The 18,131-nt window shown below is 38.6% G+C and overlaps 4 protein-coding genes across 6 annotated transcripts in view; 3 read left to right on the top strand and 1 right to left on the bottom strand.

Annotated features, from left to right (window-relative positions):
• Positions 1–740: 740 nt before the first annotated feature.
• Positions 741–4,012, top strand: LOC122671711. Of its 2 annotated transcripts, XM_043869094.1 has the most exons (5): positions 741–834; positions 895–1,469; positions 1,803–2,043; positions 2,598–2,715; positions 3,467–4,012. In XM_043869094.1, the coding sequence occupies exons 2-5, from the start codon at positions 898–900 to the stop codon at positions 3,556–3,558; spliced, it is 1,023 nt and encodes a 340-aa protein (XP_043725029.1). In that variant the 5' UTR covers positions 741–834; positions 895–897; the 3' UTR covers positions 3,559–4,012. The 2 variants fall into 2 exon arrangements, with proteins under 2 accessions (XP_043725029.1, XP_043725030.1); XM_043869095.1 differs by lacking the exon at positions 2,598–2,715.
• Positions 4,013–4,305: 293 nt separating this feature from the next.
• Positions 4,306–6,916, bottom strand: LOC122671710 (palmitoyl-acyl carrier protein thioesterase, chloroplastic-like). 2 transcript variants are annotated; one of them, XM_043869092.1, is made up of 6 exons: positions 6,492–6,916; positions 6,147–6,280; positions 5,525–5,638; positions 5,240–5,417; positions 4,992–5,060; positions 4,306–4,548 (listed from the first exon to the last, which is right to left on the bottom strand). In XM_043869092.1, exons 1-6 carry the CDS (start codon positions 6,900–6,902, stop codon positions 4,306–4,308), a joined length of 1,149 nt encoding a protein of 382 aa, XP_043725027.1. In that variant the 5' UTR covers positions 6,903–6,916. The 2 variants fall into 2 exon arrangements, with proteins under 2 accessions (XP_043725027.1, XP_043725028.1); XM_043869093.1 differs by lacking the exon at positions 4,992–5,060.
• A 3,907-nt stretch (positions 6,917–10,823) lies between these two features.
• Positions 10,824–11,758, top strand: LOC122671992. Its single transcript, XM_043869494.1, has one exon. The coding sequence runs from the start codon at positions 10,974–10,976 to the stop codon at positions 11,526–11,528; it is 555 nt and encodes a 184-aa protein (XP_043725429.1). The 5' UTR covers positions 10,824–10,973; the 3' UTR covers positions 11,529–11,758.
• A 3,996-nt stretch (positions 11,759–15,754) lies between these two features.
• The window catches only part of LOC122671197 (glucose-6-phosphate 1-dehydrogenase, chloroplastic-like), a 7,067-nt gene continuing 4,690 nt past the window's right edge, over positions 15,755–18,131 (top strand). The window contains exons 1-4 of the mRNA XM_043868301.1: positions 15,755–16,072; positions 17,155–17,384; positions 17,505–17,599; positions 17,817–17,931. Coding sequence (XP_043724236.1) covers positions 15,880–16,072; positions 17,155–17,384; positions 17,505–17,599; positions 17,817–17,931 — 633 coding nt within the window. The 5' untranslated portion in view covers positions 15,755–15,879. The remainder of the gene's footprint in view (positions 16,073–17,154; positions 17,385–17,504; positions 17,600–17,816; positions 17,932–18,131) is intronic.

The following is an 18,131-nucleotide window of genomic DNA, read 5'->3' as shown; positions in this document are numbered from 1 at the left end:
CATTGCCCTCCAATCAACTCTATTCGAGGACATATTTGAAATAGCTCTATTGTTTATTATTTTCTTTTAATAATTGTAAAATTATAATTGTTTATATGATTTTATTTTTTATTCAAAAGAATTAAATGTCTTAATTTTTTAGTGAGATTTTTTTTTTCTATAATTGTTTATTCATATATATATATATATATTAATAGATTTTTAAATAGTTAACTATGAATTTAAATGGTTTGATACTTTGATTCGATTTAAACCATTTAACTAAATGATTTCAATTTTTAAATCAAAATCAAACTATTTATAAAATGATTAATAATTTGGTGAGAGAGGAATAAGAGGATTATATGATGGGGGGAGTCGAACAAAGGACCATGACCTCTCTCTTGGATTTAGACCAGCACACAATCGCACTGAAAGGGATCCAGATCTTCTATGAGCAAGCTGCCCGTTCTTTCGTACTATACAGACACAAGGTGACATTCATTAACCACCTTACCCTGCCCGAGTGCCTTGCCCGACCGGGGTAAGGTGGTCATTGCGCGCGGCCCGCCCTTACCACCTATTTCCCAACGGTTTAAAGTTCAAAACATAAACGAATTACATTAGAATGAAAAGGACGGCCAGCGCTAGCCCCCAGTGAACAAATTAACGATTTAGATTTTTCCACGTGTAATAGAGTTGCCACCTCATCGATCTATCCGTTAACCCTAGCTCCAACGGAAATCTCACTCTCCTCTCTCTCACTCTCTCACTCTCTCACTCTGTCTTACCCGGTAAATCTGCAACTCCAGTCCATCGAAGAGGAAGGGATCAAGAGAGTGCCAAAGAAAGAAAGAAAGAAAGAAAGAAAGAAAGAAACAAATATTGGGAGAACTTAAAAGGGTTAAACAGAGGAAAATGGGGAAGCTTCTCTGCGATACGACGGCGATTGCTGAGACTTTCCAAGCTTCACCACCGCAACTCCCTTGGAGAGATCCGACCTCTGCAGTTTCTTTCGACACCTCCAAACCCTCCGATCTCACGGAGGCAAACACCTGGGACACCGTCACCGGTTTAGAAGAGCAGCAAAAGCGCTACTTGCGGAGGCTCCATGCCAAGGGAGTTCTTTGGAAACAACCGGACACTCATTCCTCCCCTGAATTGTCCATCATTTTCCGCTTATCCCATGGAGGAGACGTTGAAGCCGACGGAAACTGCCTTTTCACGGCGTCCCAGAAGGCCATGGGATCTGCCGTCGATGCCAGAGAGCTCAGACATCGAACGGTCAGAAGGTTCCTGGATGATCTCGAATCAGACGGCGCTTTGCAAAGGGACTCCATTGATGCTGCCATCAAGCATCTCTACTCTCCCGATTTGAATGCTGGTTGGGGGATACATGTTGTTCAGGAGCTCAAATTGTTGGCCAAGAAGGAAGATCGAGTGGCTCTTGATGTAGCGATCAACGAGCTTGTCGATCTTGGAATGCTGAGGTAATTTCTTCGGGTTTCTTATGGAGTCTCTTACATTTATGTATTGAATGTCATTTATCTTGTTTATTTGGACCCTATATTTAGGTTATTGTAAACGACTCTTTCGTTTCCACCTAAGCTATTATCTTGTTTTCTCTTTGCTGGACTTGGAAATGCATTAAGCTTCCGATTTTTATTTTTTTTTTAAATTAATAAATAAATTTACTTTTCTCTGGTTTCTTTTTTTTGTAGATTAATGTGTTGTTCATGTCCATAATCCATATGGGTTAGTCATCCTATCTAGGCATTTTGGTTTAGTTATTTGTTTCCTTGTTTGCATATTTATGATTGAAGGGAATTGGCTGCGGAGTCTATATATAAAGAGAGATGCATTCCAGTGGATGATGCCCCGAGTTGGGCCAAATACATGTCTATCTCTGGTACTCCTGATGATGAATTTGATGTCGTCACATTGCAATATACTGAGGAGGGGTTGTTAACTGTAGATGAGAACAGAGAAGGACGTGCGGCTGCTTTTGGAGATGACATTGCAATAGAGAGTTTGGCAAATGAGTTCAAGAGGGAGATTTATGTGGTGAGAAGATGTTCCAACTCTTCTTTTTCTTCTTCTTCCGCCTTCTTTGTATATAAGAGTATCCGTCCAGAATTCTCTTTTATTTGTGACAGATAATGGCATTTATGCTTATCCTATGAGCATTGTTCCATTGGTCTCTTTTATTTGAATGTCTCCTAAACAGCATGTATCCCCCAACGTGCTTCCAAAGGTTGAATAAGTTTCGTGTTTGCAAGTTGTGGTTATTCATATATATAAACAATGGATGGTTCCAATGGGAAGTGGTCTAACATGAGGTGTCACTTTGAGGTGCTGGATTGGAATCACCGACAATTCTTATAATCAACCTTGCATAGGAATGATCATTCCCTTCGGGCACCAATACAAAATTTTTAAAATGATCATTTGAGGCAGTCTCAATGAATATGGAAAGACTAGCATGCTTTTGCTGAAGTTAATATTACTTGGAATTTTTTTTGTTTCTTTGAGCAATCTTGAGTTCAACTTTATTGCTATTTGGAAGGCAGAAACATACATATACCAGACATTCTTAACACCCCCACCAATTTTAACAGGTTCAAGCCCATGGATCAGATGGAATGGTTGATGAAGAAAATTGCGTTTTCTTCCTTCCTCATCGCCCGAGGGGTCAAATTTGTGATCCTCCATTTTTTCTCTTCATGAAAGGGACAGGTAAATAGTTATCTATCACCATACAGATTCTTGCAGTTTATTGTTCTACGGTCACTGTTTCAACCCATGTTTTTAGAAATTTCACGCAAAGAGGTAAGTGGTCCAATTGTCTGCTCTGGCAACAAGCCGACTCTATGGGTGTGTAGAAAGTATGTGGCATTAACTTATGTGAAGTTTGGTTTTATAGTGGTGCTGCTGGGTGTTTTTGCTTTCCAAAAGGCACACTGTCCCGTGTTCAAACTGCCAAACTTGCATTTTCATGATTAATTCAGTTGTTTTTATGTAAAACTATTAATAATTGTCAAAATAAAACAAGAGTGCATTATTTATGATGTAAGGTGCTTGGTTCAAATCTTCCTAGCATAAAAATTGTCTGCCGATCTATTAACAGTACCCCTAAATTCAAACAATTCTCAGGGATCCACTGTTCGTCAATGGTATCGATTATTCTCCTTTAACGTTCAGTGGTACGACCGTGCAATCCGATGGTCCTCAAAAAACGGTGGTTTTAACTATGGTACCTAAACACCACACACATTTTTTATTTTCATGAAATATGGTTGCAAAGTTGTGATCTTGAGTTCAGTCTGACTTGACGAAGAAGCAAAAAGAAAAGGGAAAATAGAAAATGATCAATTATTGTTCTCTGTAGTTGCTTGGGCTAGTTTCTTTTTATTTTCAGACAGTAACTACTTGTGTAAAAATCAATGGTATTTTTCAATTCTTTTTCTTGAATCTCTCCATCATACAGGTTGGTGTGGTGCCGGAGCTGATCACTATGAACCCTTGATAGCATATCCAGCCCCATGTATTTCCCAGGAGAAGGCTGCTGTTGTACTTTGAGGAAGCCTGCCATCTTGGAGTGTTCTGTTGGTCAAGGTTATAATAGAGCAAGGGTTTTCTTTCTCCATTTTGTTTCTGATATTCTCTCTTTGCCTCCCCACAACCCCTGTGGGAACATTTGACCTGCAAATGAGTCTTCATCTGTTCATCATTCTTTCCTCAGATGCAAGGGAGTTTCCACTGCATTCTTTTCCATTTTAACATGTAGTTTCTGTTAATCATCGCCTCTAACCTGCAGGTTATGGGCCCTGCTCTTTAGACCCCATGTACTGGTACATTCCTAGTTGTTTTGCCAGCCCCTGTTGTTTGTTGAGTTTCTTGAGGTTTTAGAGCTGATCCCATATCTGTACCGTATTTTTGGAGCATTCTGGATTGCCCCTGTTTTGTGAGGGAAATGTATTTTGGTTGATGTTAATTCTATGAAATGAGAGAAGTGTATTTTTCTATTAGCTAATTATAAACTAGCTTATCTACCTACCCCGCCCCCCGCCCCCCCCCCTAAAAAAAAAAGAAAAAACAAAAAAGGAAAAAAACCTCTTCTACTCTTTGGCTTTAAGAATGAGCCTTCAATTGGTCAGAGTCAGAGTCTCTGCAGTGAGCAATATTTGAAACAGTGATGAAGTAGTTCATCATGCCTAAAAGTTCTGAACTTCAAAAGAATGAATGTGTAGTGATGATTCACAAATCCTGTGGGAAATTATGAAGAAAAAAAGGAAAGAGGAAAGGAAACTTTCATTATGTGGCAGGTCACTTGGTTTGCCATTCTGCTCTTGCCCGAACTATTTCTGCCTTATCTTCTTGCATGCGGAGAAGGTGAGTGCTTTCCAATTCTCTTCCAAATGTACTTGTATTCTCAGGGTCAGAATCTTCAGCTACACTTGCTTTCATTTTTGTCAAGGATTCGAGTAAATGCGACTGCCGACATTCGCGTCGGTACTCCAGAGTCATGCTTCGGAGATCATACTCTTCCAAGACATTCAATGGTACGCTCTGCAAATAAGGAAGCAGGCAATGGCTGTTAATGTTCTTTTCATGTTTCAAGTTGAGTCACTCGTCAAATTCTTCGTCTCATCACCATTCCTACTTTTTGTTCCTAGATAGATTATTTGTATTAATATGGAGGAAAAAGATGTGTATGGTTTTGGTGAAATGGACTTCCTGAGAATGCAGGTCCAGATTGCAAGCTCGAATATTGGATTTTTGAGGTGAGGGGTGTAGAATGTTATTACTGACTTTTTTGTTTTTTTGATGAATAATTACTATTGAAAATGATCCTGTGTATTAAATGCTCAAGGGAAGTAGTAATCTGTACAAACAGTTGCTGAAAATAAAGATTTAGGTACTTGATGATGCATCAAAAGAAAAACCAATCCCTTTAAGGAGCATGTCCAATTATTTATTATTATTATTTGGTGGGTGGGTTTGGTTGTTACCTCCATAATCCATCCAATGTATTTCACATTGTTTACGTGCTGATTGGCATCCATATCACTCCATCTTGGCTGGATTTCACAGAGAGAAACTGTTAATCAAGCATGCTAGCCAACTGTTTGGTAGTCTGCATCTACTTAATTGGTTTTGTTAAAACGCATATGAACGATGCAATTCTTTCCTCCTCCCTAAAGGAAGAGTAGAAAAGAACCAATGGAGACAAGGGTACTGAAAACTCAATCATACTTACAGCTAATCCTGATCTGATGCTCTCTGCAGTTTCTTCACTCAGTTTGCTGATTTGGTGGTTGTCGTTTGTGGCTGCAACAGTTGCTTTCCTGTCCAGGTAGAAGGGTTTCACTTCTTCTTTGACTTGTTGAGGGATCTTAGACAACTTTCTTGTTTCTCTGTTCATGGTTACCCATGTGCTGCAGCAAACATAGATGAAGTCAAGTGTTGGGTTGTTCTTTGGGGTTTCTTTTCTTTGGGGAGAGAAGGTAGGGTGGCAAGGATGTTTTCGTTTGGTAATCTGTACCTTGTAGCTCTTGTTATGATCTGTTGGGTGCTGTAGTCCCTGATTATCCAGTCCCTGCGCATCCCATTTTTCCCTAATGCATCTACCCACGTATCAATCTCAACTACATCCCCCCTGTAACATAAATTTCTTTGCATCAGTTTGTTAATAAGTTTCAGAGAAAAGATGAGAGCTGAGGGATGAAAATTATTGCTACATACATTGACAATCTTTTTCTATTTAGGTGGAGGAAAAAGTTCAATTCTCCTTGAGAGTGTAAGTTAAGCTTCTTTAACCCATGAATTGCTGATAACAATAGCTAGTCCCATACTGTATATGTCGTAACTATGAAACAACAGTGAGATGGCTGAAGCTTGTAGAATGACTGCTATTGGTGATTGGAGAGTTATGTAAATGAAGATTTAAAGAGAAAGTTTTCCTTCACACCATCCTAGGGTTCACAAAACCTTATAGGGTTTTAATATATTCCCCAAAATACCCTCCCGATACCCTCTCATGTGCATCTGAAGCCCTACGGTGAATGGATTCCCATTCACCATAGCTGAAGGAAAACTTGGTCCAAGATTTAATTACCACGAGGGAGAGATACTAGAAATGGACAGAGGGGTGATGGGAGGTTTACCAGGAACTGTATTTGTCAACTTGTATGTGTATGCGGGTGACAACCCATATAAGCTTTCTGAGACTCATCTCCTGTGTTGCCCCAAAACCGTCACCGGCCAGGCCTGAGCTCATTACATGATTCAGAGCTGTTTCCTGCACCCATTAAGGAAAACAAGAGAGTGAATAGATAAGGCCACAGAGGGGAGGGGGAGACTCAGCCAACAGGATAATTTAAAGCTAGCAAGTGACTAAAGATAGCAGGTTACAGTAGAAGGAAGTGGAGGGGTGGAGGTGGAGGAAATCCGCTGAGATTGTAGAACTAATTCAACTACATAAATGAGGAAGTTATAAAGGAACAACAAACCTGAAGGAGATTCATAAGGGTCTCCATGGTGGCAGTCTTGTCTGGTCCAATCTCATAAGACCTGATAATGAAGGTCTGTCGATAGACAAAGCGATCCTCCACGAACCTCCCAAGCTTGAATGCATGAATGGGCACATCCACAACACCACCTCTCTTCCCCACCTTAATCCCATTAACCCTTCTTTGGATCTGATCTACACTTTGATAACTGCTGCTACTGCTGGCTTTCACAGCCAACCATCCTCCTCTCACTTCTCTTTTTCTCAATGTAAAACCTTTCCATGCATGGATACCCACACTGTGAGCTCCTCCACCCACACCCACATTGATCTTCCTCTCTTGATTCCCCAACCCCTCTGTTATAAGATTAAGACAAGGTCCCCCTTTGCTCGTTGCTGCCATTGTTGTCATGGCTAACCTCTAGATGATCAAATTAAAGGATGGGAGACGATTAAATAAAGGTGCATCTGTTCTTCTATGCTTAATTAGGCTAATATTGGTTTGGACTTGGAAGGAGATGGAGGGAAATCATATCGTAATATATGGTGGGTATAACAACTTAAACTTAGCAAGGAACCTCAAATTTAAATTACGTATGGTGGAAAGAAGGTATATAGGAGAAAAGCTGAGTCTTATTACCTTTGAAATTAGTCAAGGAAAAAGATTAATTAAGGGGAAACAATAGATGATATGCAGGTCAACCACTTTAAATAGGTGGATTGGAGAGGAAAATGAAGACTAGAAAGTTAACCCACACGCAAATGAGTGATGATTGCATGGCCTTTAGTCCTTGCTCGTCAGGGGCCTTGAGGGTGCCTTTTTCTTTTTCTAATGGACATACACAAAACAATGAAAGAAAGAAGAGATGAGAGGTGAACGTAGGTGTAGTTTCTGACCAACTATTGTAGGATCAGGATTCTTAACATTACGTGTTTTAATTTGACAATTCCCATTGCATTAGGGTTTGAAAAACTGCAATTAATTAAGAGATGCTACAAATATGGGTTACCATTAGGAGACTGGACCACATACCCATAAGTGTATGTCAGGTACTTGACCGATAGGCCAAAAGTTTCAGAGCTAATAGAATGCATTGAATCAAACCTTTTAACCTATCTTGAACTTGGTAGTCCTTTCCATGGCTCGAACCTGTGACATATTGTTCGGTTCTAATGTCAAATGTTGGGTATTTAACCGATACGCCAAAAGCTCTAGAGCTGATGGAACGTATTAAATCAAATCCTTTACCTATTCGATACTAGGCTGGTCCAATCTAGCGCCCATATACTACAGTGGGTCTCATTAAGCACATAATATTATACACTTTGTCACACTTGCTGCCATTAAGAATGCATGGAGAGAGCATTTATGAAAGAAAAATGCATCTAACTGTACATGCAAGTGATTTAGATTGCACCACCAAACCCTCGTAAAGTGGAGGAGAGGTAAAACAAATCTTTATGATGATGACGAGGGATTGTTATAGTTGTTGGAGGGTCCAACCCAAAACCTTAAGATATGAACGTACATTTAGTGTTATTCTTCTTTGAGGGGATTTTTGTTTTTTTGAATGATGGTTTGCTGCATTTGATTACAAATTTCATACCCAAATATTATAGTCTTCAAAGGTTTCCCTTAGTTAATTCTAACTACATTTCAGGGCGGGAGGGCGTGGGGGGACACCTGTTAGGGATTCTATTGCTTAGAAAATTGAGAGACACATGGCTTTATTGTGAGAAAAAGCCCAAAATAAAAACAAACTTAATTCCTACTTATAATTTGGATTTTGGTTGATTGCACATTAATTAATTAAAGTAAGCACGCTTGGCTAAGCTTAAGGTTACACATCTTTCTCCATTTTAACTATTTTGAATTCCTAAATGATTGATGGAATGACATATTTTTAGTTATAAGTACATTTCGAATATGTAACTTTTTTTAATTACTCGTCTTATTTTCAAAAAAAAATTTTTGAAGAAGGAGAGAACCGTAGGAGGGAGGAGTGTTCGACATAAACAGTCTTACACTACTTTACATTACAAAAGAAAGGAGGCAAGAGAGGGAGGTAGAGGGGCACACCTTTTTGTGTAAAGTGAGGGCAGTAGAATTGATCCCTCGAACCCCTAGACCCCGCAAGCACTTAAAGGAGCACCAAACAACTTCACCAGTTGTTGCCTTCTAATTTTTCAACCATTTTTTCAAAGTTGCCTTTTCTAATCAGATTTTGAAAACTTAAATTTGGCTCATAAGCAATGTGCATTTGGGGGTTGAAAGTTAATTAGGAAGCCCTACAACTTATTTATCCACAAATTTAGGCTCAATCTAGCACGTGGCAAATACTAGAGCTGCATAAGAAAGCCCAGCCCAAATGCTGGACCATTTCGAAAAGCATTTTTCGTTAAAAACAGAAAAAGAAGGAAGTTTCTCTCTCTCACACACATGAAATGACCTAGCTGCGTTGATTGGTACCTATATAGATACTATTCAGTTACACTTTATTGGTGCTTTCCTTTATACCGTTTGCTTAGAAAACTATCTTTATTAAAATAAATAAAAAAAAAGAAAATGTTCTCTGGGCCACAGCGCAGGGTGCGTCCAGGTATATGGACCTGCCACTCAGGGGGACAGGGTGGTCATTGCGTTCACCTCCATGTGCCTGGGTGCAACCTGCGCTACGACACATAAAACAGTACCCCTAAAAAAAAACAGCAATGAAGAGTCATTTCGCGCTCTCTCTCTCTCTGATTTTGTTTCCCTGGCACTTTGGGTACTCTTTTTTGTTTTCAGTTAAACTCTGGGTACTCAAAACATAAGTTTAACCATCAAATACTAATAATTTGAGCACTTTGAGGCTAAAGTATCACTTGTCTCCGTCACCCTTTTATTTTGTTTCCTCCATTCACTAGCAATTATTGTATTATCTCTCTCTCTCTCTCTCTCTCTCTCTCTCTCTCTCTGTGTCTGTGAAAAGCTTCCTCAAGGGGGAAATCCAAGGAAATCTTCTTTCGACCAAAAAGCAAATGGAAAACAAATTAATAATGCACACATGTAAATATGTAATTAGTGATCGATCAGGGTTACTACAACCTTGTCCAATAAAATTTTTATTAAAAAATGAAAACTTATTAGTGAAGGAAGTGATCAGACCTAAAAAATGCATACTTGTGATGTGTTTTTTTTCCTCCCTTTTATAAAGAGAACCAAAATTGGTTGTGCTTCATACAAGCTTTATGGTGGTTCCTAGGCTTATTGATGTTGTAAGCTAAATGGGTTGTCATTAGGCTGAATTATTGATGTTAGTCACCATTTAAAAATATAAAAATACCCTTTATTTCATTCAAATTGCTTCCTCCCAATTCAATCGTGAAGGGAAGTTAAAAAGAATATCAAATGTCATCATTCACAAACAAACCTTTCATCTCCTCTTTGCACAATTGCAAATTCTAAAATGGTTTAAGTGGTAACTTTGCCTTTACATTTTGCAAAAGACTTAGTTTCTCTTAATCCATGGTGACGAGAGAATCTTTTCATCTACCAGATCTGACCCTGTGATTGGATTGGAGTAAAGTATTTCGGACCTTCTAATTGGAACAAAATCTACTCGATTCCAAATGAAACTTGATGGACTATGAGCCAAACAAAATCAAATTGAAATCGGCTAGATCCAATTAGAAATCGATTCCTTGTTTTGAAACCCTGCCGAGGGATTGGAGGACCCAATTGAGAGTTTAGATCCTCTAACCACGTCGTCAGATGGAATCAAATGAGTGGAGATTCCATTTCATTGGCCTTCACCATGTGGGATGGCACCCACGTGATTAGATGATCCAGACTCAATCAAAACAATCAACTAGTTGGATAATTACAATATGATCAAGCACTTAAATCGGATGCTGGCTCCCCCTCCTCTCTCGATCACGATCACGGGGTTCATCCAAGACATTGGGATCCTATCTTCACAGTTCCTTTTGTGATCCTTTGTGCATTTTCCTAACTAGTAAGGTCTTATCCGTGGCAAGTAGGATAGATTGGCCAATATCCAACCCTTAGCTTCTTCTTCTTGATCTATGTAATTGGGAAGCCTTATGCTCCACTTGCTCTCATTTTGAATAAATTACATTTTATCCAAAAAAAACAATAAAAGAAAAAAAAAGAAAAGAAAGCAATACCCATGAGCCTTCTTCCCACCCCCATGGCATTTTCAAAAAGCCACCCTCCCAATGCATTAAAGAAAAAAAGTAGGCACCAACAAAAAGCTGAAAGCTCCCTCTTCTTCCTCTACTCCTATATAAACCCATCTTTGGCTCTGCTCTACGTTCTGTCAGATGGGAATCCTCCCTGAGCTTCCCTAAGTTTGCTTCTCCATACTTTCCCCCAAATTTGCCTCCCAAGCTTCTCCACAAAGGATCCCTCTATAGTCTATACCAACCTAGAAACCCACTAAACCCCTACATTAAACCCATCTCTCTATCTTCATCCCAAATGGATCCCATAGAGTTACAAAAACTTCAACCCATTAGCAAGTACAAGAAAAAACACTACTTTCTAAACACTCTCATCTTTTACTCTCTAACTGTTTTCACTGGTACCCTTTTCTGCTCAAGCCCTCTCTGGTTTCCCTCTTTATTCTCTTCCACAAAGTCCTTCCTCTTCATCTCCATCCCCAAAATGAGATCTTTCCTCTTAAATCCCACTTGCTTGTTCATTGTCTGCAACATCATAATCGTCTTCCTTGTTGGAGAATCTAAGCTGGTGGGCTCCTCCTCCTCTTCCTCTGCTGCCGATATCTATGATGAGTATGTGAAGAGAAGCCAAAACCTTCAGAGGTTCTCTTCCCAGGAAGAGAAAAAGGAATCAAGGAAATTGGAGATGCGTTTTACTGAAGAGACTACACAGAGGGTTCATGAAGATGGAGGAGGAGAAAAAGCAGAAGAAAGAGAGGACATTTTTGATGGAGACGATTTGAAAAGAAGGGTTGAGGATTTCATTGCTAGGGTGAACAGACAAAGAAAGCTCGAAGCTGAACAATTGATCTGATTTTGTTTTACTGTACATGAGGATTTGAGAAGGAAAATTTTAAATTTTAAACCCCAGCACTTCCTGCCCCAAAAACGAATGGAGAATGAAGAAAAGAATCAAAAAGTAATTCATAAATAAAAATGACTTGTAAAAATAGAAACAAACTTTTTTATTTTCTATTTTTATAAATTAGTATTCATGAGTGGTGTAGATTCCATGAATATTGGAAAAACAATTTTTGTATTTTAAATGTCAGCCTAATTCTCTGTTGTATAATTCTAAGCAACTATATCACATTTGTGAAAAAGAAGTTGTAAAGCTGTGTTTGTTATGCATTCTCGAAACTGATTTTTAAGTTTCAAGCACAGCCTTATATTTAAGTTTTACCTAACTCATATGTATCATTATGAATTCGGTTATTCTCATCCATGACCATGGCGGCCGGATTTGTTAAAGGCTTAAAATAACCAATGGATGCAGCTCGATCAAGGTTTTAGTTCACCGTTTCGGTGCTAATATTGGTCGTTTCCAATATGATATGAATCGGTCATACCGCATTGTATCAAGCCAAATCTTGTACAAAAACCGTTTTTTAATATATCGGCGGAGACACATTGGTGCTGTATCGATATCAATCACCAGACGCTACAATATGATACCTAAATCTATGAGCTCCATCCATCACCTTATCCAGAAGAATTACCAGAGAAAAAATTAATTCAAAAATGTAATAGTAATAACTAATATTATACAATTGACTAATAGTAAGTAGGATTATTCATCCAAAAAATATATATCTATATTAGTAAGTAGGATCGTTTTCTACAATTGTTTTTCTATTCTATGATTTCGTTTGGTATGCATTTTAAGAATGAATTCTAAACACCTAGAAGGCATATCAAATGCAATTTATATATAAAAATAAGTTCTCAGTAGGGAGAACGTTGCATGGGGACCAATGAGATTGCACGCAAAAGAATCAAAAGACACCCCCACCCCTCTCCCTTTTCTACGTCTGGACCCAGGAGGCCACACTCCCAGACAGTTCTTTTTCACATTTTTTGTAAAAGTCTGGGCGGTGGGCACTGGTCAGTAGAGAGAGAGCCAAAAGCAGGCTCCGAACTTTAGGAATTCGTGAAGTGTGTTAGGTATGTTCATGTCCGTTTAATTTTGTTCCTTTGAGAGAGAGAGAGAAGGATCTAACCGTTGATGCGCTTCTCTTAACCACGAAGTAAACACTAACACACACACTCTCTTGAAAAAAAACACATTGGTTACTATTTAAACAATAAATCAATTGCTTAGAGGGAAAAGCTCAGGCCCAGGCTTTCATGGTGGGTGGGAGGGAGCAGAGGATTCCCTCTATAAATTCTACTAAGTTTCAAGGGTTATTCTTCACATATAAGCAGCTGACTACAAAAGTACTTTGGAAAAAGTTTTTTCAGAGCAAGCGTTTTCTATGGGGGAACGTGGTTCTTGCATATACAAGAGCTAATGAGAACACACACATAAAAATGATTATCATCTATCATATATTGTCAGTGAGGCGATACACTTCTCCACACAAAACATTTCTCTATATCTAAAGCGAAAGGTTTTATTCATGGTACATAAGGCCCTTCTGCCCTCCGTGTAAATACATTACCATGCACAAAAAATGAAACACATCTATATATTACATTCAAGAACAAAAAGACATTTTTTTTTATGGAAATAGGAACGTATTTACATCTAAGAGATACAAATATAGTTCATGCTTAGTGATTCTAGCTTGAATAGCTAACGTATGAGCAACAGAATTGCATGCCAACATGATCGGCCATGAGGAAAATTTGGGATCTAGATCGGGTTCAGTCGATTCCAATTCAATTGGAAAAGATCGGAATTGGCTTAAACCCTGGAAACCCAGCATTGATCGGCCACTCCAGATTGGCCAAAATCAGGATCAATGATTCCAATGGACAGAGTTGATTGATCCAATACCAATTCTTAGAACCAATTGGTGGTATCTGGATCTACTAATAGGAATTTCCATGTTCTAGAAAAAGAGTTTTCCAGTGAAGTGAAGTAGGAAGAAGAATTCCCTCACACAACAGGTGATGTAACGAATTTTTATTTTTTTTGAGAAAGAGCAAATTGATGTGACGAAGTTGACTTGGACGTTGAAGAGTCGCGTCAGACCGGGGGATTTCCCCAAACCTGGGATCACTATGAGGACGGCTCATCGTTGCGTCCAGAGCTGCGCTATGACCTGTTGGAGGATGGAATTTTTCATTCTTTCCTCAACTAAAATCAGCACATGTTGCAAAGTATGGATGTCTATTTGGGACCACAATCGGGAACCATCTCAGTAAAACTGGGGATTGGATCATTTAATTAATCAACGGAATGATATTATGATCTGATTTTGATACCAAATAGTAAATGGGACGAGACGGTTTTAGGATAGGATTCACAATAATATCAATACTGAAATACCGATTACATACTGAAACTATTAGTACCATTTCAAAGGGTATATTTCATGTTCTTGTGTTGAAGTTTTGTGGTTGTAATTTAATGTATTATAGTTAGGGGTGTCAATTTCAAGCCCAGCCAGACAAAACTGACCGAGTCCACCCGACTTGGCCCGTTTATGCCTGACACGTTTAGTAATCGATAGATCCCGGTGTGGGGTTCTAGCCAATCGGACGTCTGACCAGACCGACCAAATACTACCCCGACCTATGTGCTGGTTTTGAAACCTTGTGTACTGAATATTTATAAATTTTAGTGGTGTGTCTGGTCTTTGGCTGATCAGCCAGGTTTTAACTTAATATGGATCTTGAAAATTTTCAGCTCTTGGTCAATGTGTTAGGTTATTAATACACACATATATATTATAATATGGTCTCACTCTCATATCAAAACTGATGTAGTAGCTTGATCCCGTGTAGCATGAGTAAGCCCAGAAGACGTTGGACTTTGATTGATATCTTGATTTACCCATATTTTGAGGACCACATGATTAGGTTTTTTTTTCCAACATTGATAAAAAAAACTAATAAACCCAAGAAGCAATGAAGAAAAATATAAGTTGCTTATTTTATTACTCTTAATCTGTTAAGGCCTGATTAATGTCCGTTTAGAGTTAAACATGTCCATAGCCCGGTTTAGACCCGATTACACTAGGCCGAAGCCCGATCGAGTTCGATCAAACCCGATCCAAATACTTAAATGGGCGATCACGATGCAAGCTTTAAGCACCGTGAGGCCCAGCTAGGCCCAACCAGGCCGGACCAGTTGACAGTTGACAGTTGACAGTTCACAGCTGACACCCCTATTTATAGTGGTATTTTCTCTTATGGAGGTATCAGCTAACGAACATTTAGTTTTATTTCTATTTACTTGTTTTGTGATGGCGTTAAAATCATATATGGGGAATTTTTTTTTATTCATTCTCATTAAATTTTATTTTATGGATATTAAGTCTCATTAATTCTTAAACCATAAAATTTATCTTAGATTCGTACTCTAAGTTATTTTCTAACAATGGAACCATTTCGGCACTATTAAAGTTCTTCTCCCGTTTTACTGGGTCTAAAACTGTTTAAAAATTGATACCATCCCGTTCCAATTAATAATCAAGATTCAAGACTGAAAACTAGATTTAATCCGATTTACTAAATGAAAAAGTATTGGGATTGACACCTTTAATACCAATACGAGTGCTGACCGATCCCGAATACCAGGATCGTCCAACCTTAATGGAAGGGCTTTCTCAGTTTCTCCATCACTTCATCAGATCAGAAGGGAAGAGGTTATAAACTTCTTCCTTCCATGGGTCATTAATTGTATGTTTTCTTTTTTCCCCACAGTTCGTTGCCGTTGCCTCCCTCGTCAACGTCACGATCGTGTGACCTAACTGAAATAACTTGTGTTAATTGTTTAGGTTCTCATGGCAGTCAAAGTCAACGGAGTTACTAATAAGTATTCCAGTGCAACGAAAGAGATAGGATGGTAGGAATACACACCGTAGGATTGGAATCTCATTTGACCGCAAATAGGACCAACATATGATGGGCATATTGAAGCGTAAGTGATTAGGGTATAACTTCTTTCAGTCTCCACATCACGTCTCCGTTTCTAAATAGAAAAACGGAAACAAAAAATTTGTCTCTTTTTATTTACAGTCTACAGAGCCATGAGTGCCCTTTTCTGAGCTCCTCTCTTCCTTCGACCTTCCTTCAGGGATTCTCAAGGGACCACCACCCTAGTTGTCTCCTAAACTCTTTCTTCGATTTCTGAAACTCCATTAATGAGACCATCGACGAAGCTCTTATTCTGATACCCGAAGATACATAATCACAGAGAAGAGAGAGAGAGAGAGATGCCGACTCTCTATTCTCCAAATTGCTCTTACTCTGTCTATTATTCCCGTCTTGCCACTTCTTCTTCTTCGTCATTATCTGGGTGTCAACACCGTATTACAGTTTCTTCAATTCCGAAACGATTGCATTCACAGAATGTCTCTTTTGAGTCTCCTAGAAATCATCGCCGCAATGTGGTTCGCATGCAAGGAGGTTGGTCAAATTTAACTTTTAATGAAATATTGGTTAGAATTGTTATTGGGTTTTTTCCCCTCTTCTTTATGCTGCTTAAGTTTTTGTATCATGTTCATCCTTTTGTTGTCTGTCATTATTTGTGTGATTCAGCTGCTGTGTGTGCTTCCTTTCGTGTTTGATTAGGTAGATTTCTTCTTTATTAGTTATGTATTCTGCCTTATCGTATGGCAGTTATCTCCATCTATTGTCAAATTTTGAGGTTTTTATCTAAGATGGTTAGCTCGCTTTTCTTACATTGGTCCGGCCATTTTCTTTACTTTTTTTTATTTGATTTGAGCTGGAGTTTCTATGTTATGCATCTAGATTTTCCTCCTCCTCTCCCCTCCCTCCCTCCCATCCTCTTTTCTTTTTTCTCTCAATTTGGGTTAGTGTGTCAGTTTCTCGTCTTGAGTCTCTTTATTTCATATTGGAGAATTCTACTTTCTGCTTGCTTTTTATTGTGTTCCCTTGTCATCTTTCATTGGTTGCTCTTTATGTTGTGGGAATGTTGAAAGAACTTATAAATAATACAAATATACGTTTAAAAGTATCTGGTATGTTGAGAAGAATGAGTGGACAACTAGAAAGGATAGGATTGAAATTGAATACATCCAGCTGGTCTGTGGCAAATATAGAAAGCATAGTATAACTAATGAATGCATCTATGGAAACTTAAAGCAATAGCTGACAATTTAAAGGAATGTTGGATGGTCCAGTCATGTGCAGTGGAGCCCTGCACGGCGATGTAGTGTGAGTTGAAGGCAGTAAAAGGACAAGGGGAAGGCCCAAAATGACTAAGGCTGAATTAGTGAGCAAAGACATGGATGGTTATGTTGTGATTGGAAGTATAACCCTAGTGGAAGCATGGAACAGGAATTCTATACCGCACACCAAGTACTATGGGACTTGGATTTTTTGAGTTGGTTTAAGATTAATTTAAAGAATCTGCATTTTTATACATGCCTTTTCACTCTCTCATTCTTTTCCGAGGTTCATCGCACAAAGATATAATTGGGATCTATTTCCTCTGTTTTTAATTCACATTGCAAATTTGGCATCAGGTGAAGTGGCTGCAACTGCATCATTGCCTGCAAATGAGACTCCCATGACAACATTCAAAGATGAGTTGCTGAAAATAAAATCTTCAGAGGAATTTAAAGATGTTGCAGGTTTTGATTTCAAAGAGGAGCCTACGGTCAGCATCACTGTGGTTGGAGCCTCTGGGGACCTTGCCAAGAAGAAGATATTTCCTGCTCTTTTTGCACTTTATTATGAAGATTGCCTACCCAAGGTTTTGCTTATTTTAACTATTTTAAATATGTCTTTTATTCATTGAATTCTTTCTGCTTTTTCTTGGCTGCTTTTCTTCTGAGATGGTACGACTTGAGTCTGGTACATTTCTGTGCTACAGCATTTTACTGTGTTTGGTTATGCTCGGAGTAAGATGACAGATGCAGAATTCAGGGACATGGTTAACAAGACGCTTACTTGCAGGATCGATAAAAGGTTATCCTTGCTCTGACACTGATTCCCCTCTTAATTTCTTGTATATAAATTCTGTATCCTCTTTTCTCTTTTGAGGGATGCTGATGTCTTCTTATCTTCTGCTTGTTTCTGACTTGTAATATTTTGTCACCTGGTTCTGTTGTTTGTTGAAGACCGGAATTTGCACCTTTTTATTTTTTTTGTGAAGTCTATACCACTTATCTTTTGTCTTTTTTAGGGAGAACTGTAGTGAAAAGATGGACCAGTTTCTAAAAAGGTGCTTTTACCATTCTGGCCAGTATGATTCAGAGGAAAACTTTGCAGATCTAGACAAGAAGTTGAAGGAACATGAGGTAATTCCAGTGTGGTTAAGATAGTGAAGCTTTCACTTAACCAAGTTATAGTCATTGCTTTGACTAGCTGATCATTTGGTTCCAATTTTCAGTCTGACCTTATAGAAAGATACCAAATGGATTAAACCTACTGCCAACAATGTGTTCCTTGTGCCAAAAGAGTAATTGTATTTAGGTTGTATATCAACAGAAGAGAGTTT

This window comes from Telopea speciosissima, chromosome 8, assembly GCF_018873765.1.
Source record: "Telopea speciosissima isolate NSW1024214 ecotype Mountain lineage chromosome 8, Tspe_v1, whole genome shotgun sequence".
Taxonomy (NCBI): Eukaryota; Viridiplantae; Streptophyta; class Magnoliopsida; order Proteales; family Proteaceae; genus Telopea; species Telopea speciosissima.
Note: the sequence above shows the minus strand (reverse complement) of the source record. Positions and strands in the feature narration are given on the sequence as shown.

What these genes read in the sequence shown, in the direction of transcription:
- LOC122671711 (XM_043869094.1), top strand. Translation starts at nt 898, where the DNA reads ATGGGGAAGCTTCTCTGCGATACGACGGCGATTGCTGAGACTTTCCAA. An exon ending in GTCGATCTTGGAATGCTGAG is followed by an intron (nt 1,470 to 1,802) that starts GTAATTTCTTCG and finishes TTATGATTGAAG; the next exon opens with GGAATTGGCTGCGGAGTCTA. An exon ending in TCTCTTCATGAAAGGGACAG is followed by an intron (nt 2,716 to 3,466) that starts GTAAATAGTTAT and finishes TCCATCATACAG; the next exon opens with GTTGGTGTGGTGCCGGAGCT.
- LOC122671710 (XM_043869092.1), bottom strand. Translation starts at nt 6,902, where the DNA reads ATGACAACAATGGCAGCAACGAGCAAAGGGGGACCTTGTCTTAATCTT. An exon ending in GCATCAGATCAGGATTAGCT is followed by an intron (nt 5,061 to 5,239) that starts GTAAGTATGATT and finishes TGTGAAATCCAG; the next exon opens with CCAAGATGGAGTGATATGGA. An exon ending in ACATTGGATGGATTATGGAG is followed by an intron (nt 4,549 to 4,991) that starts GTAACAACCAAA and finishes CCTTATTTGCAG; the next exon opens with AGCGTACCATTGAATGTCTT.
- LOC122671992 (XM_043869494.1), top strand. Translation starts at nt 10,974, where the DNA reads ATGGATCCCATAGAGTTACAAAAACTTCAACCCATTAGCAAGTACAAG.